At 35.1% G+C, this 11537-nt stretch overlaps 1 protein-coding gene across 1 annotated transcript in view; it reads left to right on the forward strand.

Moving 5' to 3' along the window:
- LOC131675327 (paired box protein Pax-6-like) overlaps positions 1-10978 on the forward strand; it is a 213815-nt gene extending 202837 nt beyond the window's left edge. The window contains exon 3 of the mRNA XM_058954262.1: positions 10588-10978. Within this exon, the coding sequence (XP_058810245.1) occupies positions 10588-10899 (312 nt within the window). The 3' untranslated portion in view covers positions 10900-10978. The remainder of the gene's footprint in view (positions 1-10587) is intronic.
- Positions 10979-11537: the final 559 nt, after the last annotated feature.

Here is an 11537-nt window from a genome sequence, read left to right on the forward strand (position 1 = left end):
ACTACTAAGGTGTGTTCACAACGGTAATTGTGACACAACCTAAGACTTACAATTCTGGAGCGACTTGTCAGACACCAAGTAGTGACCCGGTATGGAACTGCCTGCACGTATGACATACATGCTTTACAATTAAAATAAAAGGGATACTAAATAATGAAATATATATAAACTCAATATCTATACTTCTAAACATAACATTAATATATATAATAATAATATAAACATATATGTACATATAATTATAATTATGAATCTAGTTAAATCTTTTAGCAGAACGATATATTTTTTAGAGATACCTAGAGTCTAAACTAAAAATTATACATATATACTTTTTAATATCTCCTGATAAAGTCGAGGTTATTGCGCTAAGTACAGTCAACACCTCTCGCGACTTTGACAGTTGGTTGGATGATTGGTTTGATGTTGCAAACGTGAGCGATCGCCTCTCCCCAGTAATTTGCGTCATGTATGGCCATTAGAAAAGGAGGGATCACGGGAGTAGTATCAGCTGATCAGATAACTAATTGTCGGCTTTCGGATTGTATCTGTTGGATGTACCTGACAGATATAAGGAAGAAACCTATTGATAGCCAGCTTTTTACAAACAATTAGACGAAACATTCGGTCATTTTATTTCAGATGAACAGCGAGGCTAATCGGGAGATGGGGGCGGCAATGGAGGGGGACCGTGTCGTCGATCAAGAATGAGGGGCAGATGATACAGGTATATGAAATTTAACAAATACTATATGTTTAGAGTTTTAGAACAGCTATCGAACAATCATGGAGAAATAGAGTGCGGATCCGCGATTAATCAGAGTTTTTCTTTAACAAATCAGAGTTAAGCACCGAATGTTTATATGGGCATATTGTTCCTTAGCACCTTCAACTATGGCCAGCGACACCACTATATCAAGTGTCGCGGCATCCGCACTCGATACCGCTACGGACGACCGGGGCCCCGAATTCGTCGTGCCTTTAGGCCCCAATCGACACACGGCTACCAACAATGCGAGGGCAAGAAACCCTCTCATGATAGTGCCCCTCAGGCCTCCCCAGAGAACTGGTGCAGTGAACGCACCACCCAGGGAAGATCTGAACACCGCTTACACCACCCGTCTCGAACACATAATGGAGTCTGCGGAGAAAGTGGCGGAGCTTCAGGTCAAAGCGTGGCCCCAAATAAATGAGGCAATCAGACAAGCCAGGATAATCCTGGATGCTTCTCTCGAATCAAAGCGACTCGAGATAAGGAGACTCGAGGTAGGGTCGAACTATAAAAATGCAAACACTGACACTAGCGCGATAACCTCTTCGCCACTTCAAAACGGTGGAAATCATCCATTCGCCATGGCCAGAATTTTAGACCCCGAAAACAACACAACCTCCAATAACACTAGAGCCCCTGATATAACTGCTAGAGAAAACGATATTAACCCTGATATTACATATACTGAGGTTAACCAAAATAATCTTACCAGCGACATTAGCAGTCAATTAAATCAAACCTTTGGTGCATTAGCTAAAACAATAGAGAGCACTAATTCTACGTCTAAAACATCCTTCAAAAGGGATTATACCCTCACGTCAAAAGCTAATGTCAATGTATGGTTAGATCGGTTAAACTCAGAACTATCAGCAAAAGAATTATTAGATGTGATAGATTCAAACACTAGACCTAAAAGAATTTTTAATATTGATGAAATTGATAAAAGAAATAGACTGGTTAGAGATATTATAATCAATCATCTAGATGAGAACTATCACAAGATAATTGTCAATATTAATGACCCCAAAGAAATATTAGCAAAGATTAGAGAACACAGAAGAATAGAGGCAAACACAGATGATGGTAAAGTGAGGGAAGAGCTGTACAGCATTAAGATCAATAAGAAAGATGAAGCCTCGGTATTTTTGGATAAATTTGACTCCATTATTAGAGAGTATGAATTCTATGATACAGCCATTCCTCTCACTGACGCAGAGAAAACGTCTGCCTTTATGAAAGCTGTGAAAGACACGTACCCGCGAATTAGAGAAATGGAAATAATCACTAAACAAACAAAAGGCAGAGGAATGAATATAGAAGAGATGAAAAATTTCATTCGACAGCTGGAAGCTGACTTAAGGAGCTCTGGCGTCTCGGAGGGAGCCTCGGCCAATACCGGCCGCAGCCGGTACTGGTCCCAGCGGTGGGGGCAAGTGCTTCAGATGTGATCGACACAATGTTGATCACATCTCGGACTCTTGCCCGCTGATCCAGTATGGGTTGTGGTTCTGCTACATTTGCAGAGACTTCGCGCACCACACGGGCAGAACCTGCCCTCGTGGAGATGGATCCAACCGAGGTGGAAGGTACGTTGCCAATGAAAATAATAATAGAGAGCTGAAAGAATCTAAAGAAAAAGGTACATATGGAGGTAACAGGGGAAATTTCAATAGAGGTAATGGTAATAACAAAAGAGGCAAAGGTTATTGCGAAAACAATAGAGATAACAAAAATCGAAACTCTAGAGGTCGCAACAATGGTAGAGTAGGTAAACGGGGCGCAAGCAGAACTTATTACCCAAGCGGAGACAAAAAGAAACAAAAACTGGCGAACGCTGCAGTCGCATATACTGAAGGTAAGAATAACATTGATAGAGTAAACAATTAGATAACCTTCTTATTAGATTCCGGAGCGACGGAACATATTACAAATAAAGTGTTCATCTTGCGAAATTTTAAGAGAAGCTCAGGAACTTATATTAAGAGTGCGAACAAAAATAAATCGGCTGATATCGAGATAGATGGAAAAGGAGATCTATACCTTAAAAGTTTAAATAAAGAAGGTCATACCATTAGACTATCTAACGTTCTAGCTGCCCCTGATATATCCGAAAACCTAATGTCCCTTAGAAAATTTGTCGACGCCGGATTTAGTATATACTTAGATGACAAAAACTTAAAAATATTTGATAAAAATGATGGATCTATATTTCTTACCGGGTACTATAAGAAACTAAACTGGCTAATACAATTAGAAGTAAAGAACAGAATCGAGAACCCGGACAAACAAACATACAATAAATATTCTTGTACGATTAATAACATTAGAAGATTTTTCAAAAGACTCACAAAAAATAGAGATAGAAAACAGTAAAAATATAGACTTAGAGATTGGGAGGGAGATTATTACGAATGAATCTATACCTATACTTAGCCAATACAGAGACTTTGAAAACTACTCACTAGATGACCTTAAAAACGAAAAACCAATGGATGATTTATTTACATCATTCGAACTCGAGAAAAGATACTCAGAGGAGTTAGATGAAGGGATGCTGTGGCATGTAAGATTGGGACACCCATCATATGACTATTTAATAAAGTTACAAAAGACAAATAAAGAACTTAGTAATGTCAAATTCAATGAAAACATCAAAAACTGCGAAGTTTGTATAATGTCCAAAATGAGCAAACAACCATTTAAAGAAGTTAGAACTAGAGCCGATCATCCACTTCAACTAACTCATACTAATATAATAGGTCCCTTCAATACAATTACTTATCCTGGTAGGAAAAGAGACATAATAGTCTTTGTGGATGACTTCTCGAAATTTGCCAAAACATATGCTATTGTCAACAAATCCGAAGCAGGGGATTGTTTAGAAAACTATTTAAACACAATGAGAAACTTAGTTGGGAAGAATCTTAGAGCTTGCTATGTAAGAGCAGATAACGCCAGAGAATTTACAGGAGGAGAATTTTTAGATGTTATGAAACGAGAAAATTTAGAGTCAAATTTCTCTAATCCATACACACCACCTTATAATGGTACAGCTGAAAGATTCAACAGAACAATATTAGAAAAACTAAGATCTCTAATGATAGATTCTGGATTATCAAAATCGTTATGGAACTTAGCCCTGGAAGTAGCTGTAGATGTGTATAACAGAACTCCAAATTCGTCCATAGAGTACAAAACTCCCTTAAATATAATATCCCCTAACAAGAAAAGCCATTTAGAAAAGATCAGACGCTTTGGATGCATAGCTTATGCAAAGAAACCATTGTCTGAAACCAAATTATCGGAAAAGGCCATAAAGGGAATTTTATGTATTCGATACAGATAGTTCTGAAAAACCAGATAAATTAACTGAATTAGAGCCTACAGAAAACAATACAAAGAAAATTAAAATTAGTAAAAGAAAATCAGAAAAAAATAAAGAAACAGAGAATCAATCTAGAGTACAACCTAAGCGCGTTAGTAAAATAAAACGAGATTATAAAGCGATGGCTGAAGGAAAGGCTAACTTGGTAGATAATAGTTTCGCGTTCTTGACCCGATGTAATGAAATTGAAGTTTTGGGAGAAGATGAAAAAGGTTTTTGTTTAATGGCTACCCTAAACTCAGACCCAACCAATTATAGAGAAGCTATGGAAACAGAAGATAAAATGAGCTGGACTAAAGCAATAAACGATGAATTAGAGTCCATGCACGAAAACAACGTATGGAGTATAGTAGATAGACATACAGTAACTCAGAAAGGCAATAAAGCCAACATAATAGATAGCAGGTGGGTACTCAAAAGAAAAATTGATTCAGATGGAAAAATAACCTTCAAAGCTAGATTAGTAGTTAGAGGATTTAAAGATATTAATGAGTACGAAATTAGAGAAACTTATGCACCTGTATCTAGACTTTCTATAATCAGAGCTGCATTTGCTATAATCAATAAATTAGATCTTGAAGTCTGTTAGTTGGATGTGAAAACTGCATTCCTAAACGGCGAACTAGAGGAAGAAATATATCTAGAAATACCTGATGGAGTAATAGTAAATAAATACACGAAAGAAAATAAAGTTTGTAAACTACATAAGGCTATATATGGATTGAAGATTAGTCGTAAGAAATGGAATCAGAGGTTCTCAACAAAAGTAGAAAAATTAGGCTTACAAAGAGATATAAATGAGCCCTGTTTATTTACATACAGAAAGAATGGCATAATAATCTTGTTTATTCTATATGTAGATGATATATTTCTAGCAGGAAATAACTCTGGTAAGATTAATGAAATCAAAAGACACTTAAGCTCAGTGTTTAAAATGAAAGAATTAGGAGAACGTAAAGAATATTTAAGTATTCAAATCACTAGGGATAGAAAAGCTAAAGAAATAATGCTGAGCCAAAGCAAATATACAGAAAAGATACTAGAGAGATTTAAAATGGATGAAAGTAAACCACAAAATACACCTGTGATAACTAGACAAGTCAAAGTCAGAAATGATAAGAATATAGAGAAAGCGGAAAAACTTGGAAAACCAGAGGTTCCTTATAGAGAAGCTATAGGTAGCTTAATGTATCTTGCTAATGTCACAAGACCAGACATTGCATTTGCTGTAAATTTATTAGCCAGAAAACAATCGAACCCCACTATAGAAGATTGGATCGATGTAAAAAGGATCATGAGATATCTTAGAGGAAGTTCTGATCTAGGACTAACATATAGAGATGTTACTGAAAACTTAGAAATATTTACAGATGCAAGCTTTAGAGACAATGCAGACTCATCCTCGACAAGTGGAATGGTTGTTCGATTATTCGGAGACTCCATTATGTCGAGAAGTCACAAACAAAGTGTAATCAACCTCTCGACCTGTCATGCGGAATATTACGCAATGAGCGAAACTTGTCAGGAAATGATTTCATTTGATAAAGCTCTTAAAGACATGTTAGGAATAACTATGTATCCTATAATTATAAGATGCGATAATAAATCCTCAATCAGCTGTACACAAAAGGAAGGAAATCATAAATTAAAGAACTTTGATGATTCTATTGATGAAATTATTATTAACTTAGAGAATAGAGGGAAAACAGGAATTAAAAATAAGTTATCTAAAGTACATGGAGATTATATTAAGCAGTGCGTAACTGAAAGAAAAGTTAAATTGATTTGGGTACCATCCAAAGAAAACTTAGCAGATATATTTACAAAGCCTCTTCCTTTCGATTCTTTTAGAGCTCTTAGAGATAATATATTTAATCATTAAATATGCTCGAGATAATTTTTTTTTTAATTATTTACAGGTGCGGAAACCAACGGGTCTAACTAAACTGCTCGTGATTGCGCACATATGCACACAAGGGAGGGAGTGTTAAGCTTCTTGTGCGCATGTGCGCGCACGCATACCACGCCAACTTCGCTGAGTTCAACCGCCGCGGAAACTAGCGCGGCATTCCAACAGTGAGCGCCTTTGGTGTTAGAGCTGTCGCAATAATTAGAGGATTACTATTATCATTATTATTAGAACATCATTAGAGTATAACTATTGTAATAGACTTTTAAAATAAAATAACTTTGTATTTTCTATTTTAACCTAAAGCTAGTGTTTAATTAATTCACTTCGATCCAAAATTCCGACAATCACAAAACATATACAAAAACGGATCAATAAATGCAAAAAAGGGAATAAAAATTAGATCAAACGAACACAAAAAAACATTGATTCAGATACAGTAGTAGCTACACATAGAAGAACGTCCTCACACGAATTTGACTGGAAAAAAGATATTGGTTTATGAAAAGAATTATAAGAAACAGAGAATATCCGAAATGTCACACATTGGCTTACATAAAAACACGTTAAATAGAAAAGAGGATATACAATATCTTAGTCACATTTATAAGCCTTTATTGAGATCGATGAGGAAGGGATAATGGATGAAGTGTATGTATATGGGTCGAAATACTTGATTTCTCACTTTATTGTAACTTGACTGTGCTACGAGCTATTCATTTTAGCCTATAATAATTTGACTACGAGAGAAATCAGGTATACACATATACATATAATTATATACCATTAAAATTACTTTTACAACTCTATTGTTAATAATTTGTTGTTTTTGTATTAATAAAGCCTGAAAAGGTCAGCAAATGTGCTGAGGAAACGTTGCTGAATATAATTAAAATTAAGTGAATTTCCATTTCTCACTATTTCCCTTCTTTCCATCATTACAAAATTTAGCATTTAAAAAATTATAAGGACATCAAGATAGTATGTTACGTTTAAGAAGCGAAAATTGACTATTGATGAAAGAGGTCTTTTTCCTAACTATAAAATATCAAGAAAAGGAATATTATTTGATTATGTATATCGGGATGATCCAAACGAGCTCATTGATCAATTGAGATTTTTTATCGCCGAACAAACCGCCGGTAATTCTAGTCATGTTAATGAAATTCATTCAATCATTGAAGAATTACGTGAAGCAAGCTATATATATTAAGAGAATCCTAAATATTATTCAGTAATCAAATGAGTGTCGATGTGTTTGGACGTATATTGAATAAAAAGGAGGGTTATCGAGGTCCTCCTGGTGTAGGGTATAAAATATCTAAAGACGGACAATACGACGTGGATAACAAAAGAATTTCTAATATAGCTGATCATCAGGAGAGTAATGATGCTGTAAACTTACGAACGTTGCAAAAAACTAGTGAAGCTAACGTCCCTATGCTTACGACTACAATAAATAATCTTAGAAAATCTTTAAATACAATAAGAATACAATTACGATCGTATGGAGAAGCGATTCAATATTTACTAATAGAAGTCTATGATAACTGTATTACCACTAAATTTTCATCAAAGATAGAACTACTATGAAAGTTGGGATGGGCGATCCGTGCTTCTGTTCTATATCTACCACCCCATGCACTAATTAATTTAACGTCTTTCCGCTTCCTTTCATCCTCGATAGTCTTTCCGTATACTGCATTAACCATGAGTTTATAGAATAACTTTTCAAACTCATTTTTAGCTCGTCTTCTTTTTTTCGTATTCAAATCTACATAAGTTTTAAGCCACGGCTTTTGATTAAACTGTAGTGCTCTGTTTATTTCTTTTAATTTGAGTCCGTATTTAATAGCTGCTTTAGCGCTCTATAGTGAATGACATGCGGTTCTTCATTATACAGTGTTGTTAAAAGTTTTTTTTGGGTTGATCCGGGTGGTGTGTTATGTTCAGGACAAAGAAGAAGGTCCTTCTGTTCGTCATATAGCTCTTTTGGATACTCTAGATCAACTTCTAATATATAGCCAACCTCATTATTATCGGAAACATCGAAAAAACTAGGCTTATCAATGTTAGGGACCCACTTAAAGTTTTTATACCGTAATGATTGCGTCATCGCCCATCCATATAAATTGTTAACATCAAAGTACATCAAAGTCTTGCTTAGTTCTTTTTCATTGTATTCTGAGTCCATATATCGATTATTAGATTTTGAATATCTATTACTAATACTTCCTCGAATACCTTTTTGGATGAATAAAATCATGTCTAAATCAGTTAAAAGTTCTAGCTCAATATTTGTACACTTTAACATAGCATCTCATATTAATCCAGGAGTAATATAATAGTGTGCTAGGTCGAGTTGATACGCATCCATACAAGTTTCACGAAAATTCTTAAAAATATCGGCGAAGAGTAATACGTCAGTTTTTAAGTATAGATCAGAATACTGTCCTAAATCAATGATGTCAAAAGCATTCCCCACTTTTTGTGCATGCTCATAGTCAGCTTCAGAGATATTGCTATCTATCAATTAACTATGAAAATCTTCAATAGGTGGTAGTTGAGTCTGTTTTAATCTTTCAAAACTGTTAACATACTCATATGGAAAAACGCCTTTTCTCTTCCACAATTCTATTTGTGTTTTGTATATTCATCTTTCTTGAATTCATGCTCTACGATGTTTAGTTTGGTTAAGTATGAAGACAGTTTTTCGAGAGATGATGGCATAAAACGAAACGAATCAATAAATCGAAAATTAATAGTACTACCGTCTATGTGTTTTGTGAAAGCTATATATTTTTCCTTGTTTTCAGCTAGAATAGTCACAATTCCTTTAAGATCAGAGCCAGTAGCTATTTTTTTTATAATAAAATGAGAATCACATCTAGTAAGGTTATGGAAGATGACTGCTATAAAATAAGATTCTTATAATTTAAATTGCAGGTTGCGTGTGCGGCATCTCTAAATCGACCCGTCAAATGGCAATGATCTCTAACTCTTGTTTCATTACGTTCATCGACGTACTACTACTACTACTAGTAGTGGCTGTCACTGCTAAGAAAGCTAGTGAAGCGGGCTTTTCCAGCCGAGCACGGATTTTAAGCACTATGGTGGCGCTGACAACAGTGGTTTCAGCGGTGTAGGCTGAAGAGGGGGTAGTCTTACGAAAGAGTGGGGTAAAGATTTTATTTAATTTGAAATTTAAATAAATCGTAACAAATGCTAGAAAGAGAGAAGCACCTACACTATTAGGAATGCACCTAGCCAACTTATAGCTTAGTCAACGTACCTGAAGCTAGAAATCCTACGAGAGCGAGAGAGAGAGAGAGAGAGAGAACATCCACACTATAAGGAGTACGCACCTAGCAAACTAGAAATGCTACCCCGTCTCCAAGGGTCTACACTTAGCCAGCATAAGGTTACTAAGCGCCCTACTATCGAAGGAGAGCGAGAGAAAGGGATAGAATAAGAGAGAGAGCAGCATATAGTTTACCAACCACCCTACCAACTTCTACAGCATCCTACCTTAACAACCTCTGTAGGTGGGTGGGTGAGTGGATGGGGGGGGGGGCACTCTGTTGAAGGGCCCACTGGCAGACAAACATGTGTCAAATTATCTCGAAAACTCAACACCTTCATCGGGCGGTCTCTTTCTATCCCTGGACATACACATATCCTTTATGCATTGGCGACACATCTTCAATGGAAAAGATATATCCATTACCTTTTAGACACTCAGCGGGAGGTGTCAAAGGTACATTAAATGCGTTTTAGACACGCAGCATGCGGTCTCACCTTATCGCGATAACACAGAAAGATGTCGTGGTAGTGTGATACCGCAACACCTTGATTGGATGGCCTCTATATGTCCCAGGACATACACATATCCCTTATACATCATTTGTCGGCTTCTTTGTGTCCCAGAACATACATTGCTTATCTACTAAGTTGATACATGTAATTTTGACAAAATAAAAATTGTTAAATTACAGTTTTGACTTGCTTGCAACTACAAAATAATTTACTAAATAGTCATTAAATTTTTTCTGTATATTAATGGCCTTCTATTCTCATATAACTTTGCTTACATAAGCATATATAAAAGTCAAACTATAAAAATTTAATTTTAAAAAATTTCTCTGAAAAGTCGATAGAACGACCCTCTTAAGTATATGTCTGCACCTACCGGTATATGTAAATATTATTTTGACAATATTGTAGCGCGGTACTTGCATCGTAACGAATTTCGGTCTCATACCTAAATCAACACTCATTCTTTAAACAATAGAGATATATTACGCTTTGAACATTGTCGTTTCCGTATCTTCTGTCTCCCTTGCCATCTCTCTTATTTTTCTTGTCTATTCTACGTTCCCTTTATTTCTTTACATATTTTACTTACATTTAAATTACTATACTCAATTATCAGATTAGCTACCTGCTGGTGGCAGTTCGTTTTCATGCAGATGTTATTAAGTCAATATTAAGTAACGCCATTAATAGAAAACAATTTTTTCGTAGGTATGGTTCCAAAACAGACGAGCCAAGTGGCGCAAACAGGAAAAGCAGTGTAAAAGTAATCCTCATCTTGCAGTAGATTGTCAAACTATGCAACAGCAGCAACATCAACATTCTCAGACAGACCATCTGCTATTAGAATCATCACTTGCAAGTCCGTCATCTGTATATCTTGGCATGGAATGGACAGGCTTCTCACCATTTAGTAGTGGAACGTCTTCTCTCGTAATCAGCGGTGTAAATAAATTATCGGAAAATGATGACAATACTTTATTAGATCCAGATTTATTACAGCTGAAAACATCGCGATCTTAGTGTGATCATTGCATTTCACTTTTGCATTGCTATAAATTACAATATTATTTTATTAGGTTAACCATCGTTATAATACTAAATCATTTATTATATCTATTTATTTTTTATATAAAAAGTGAATAGATTCGTTCCATTTTTTTTCTACTGCTTAGCTATGAAAGAACAATCATTCTGATGCAAGTATTCTACAATTGTTTTATTATACTTGAAGGTATAGACTATGCGAAAATTGTCTAAAATTATAATAATTAACACAATCATGGGTCTGAATATGGCCAATGAAATTTACACAGTTAATCCTAAAATGATAGTTTTTATTAGGCAGTAAGATTTGCTTATATTGTTAACTGTATTATTATAAACAAGATTCCTTAGATAAATGCGTTTTATGTGCATTGTACTGGCAATGTCGGCTTTTATCATGTTTCTATCATATGTTTCTATCATATATAGAGAATACCTATACTGTGGGAGAAAAAATTTGAATTTTTACGAAAATAATATAAAAAGAAAGAGTAAGAGATCAAAAGAAGGATTTTTTGAAATAATAATAAACAAATTGATTCTTGAAAGAGAATATAAATCTAAATAAGGGAAAAACTATGTTAACTGCATTTTTGGAGAGTTTCTTTAAGAGA

Source organism: Phymastichus coffea, unplaced genomic scaffold, assembly GCF_024137745.1.
Source record: "Phymastichus coffea isolate CEN01 unplaced genomic scaffold, Cenicafe_Pcof_1.1 PCOF00019, whole genome shotgun sequence".
Taxonomy (NCBI): domain Eukaryota; kingdom Metazoa; phylum Arthropoda; class Insecta; order Hymenoptera; family Eulophidae; genus Phymastichus; species Phymastichus coffea.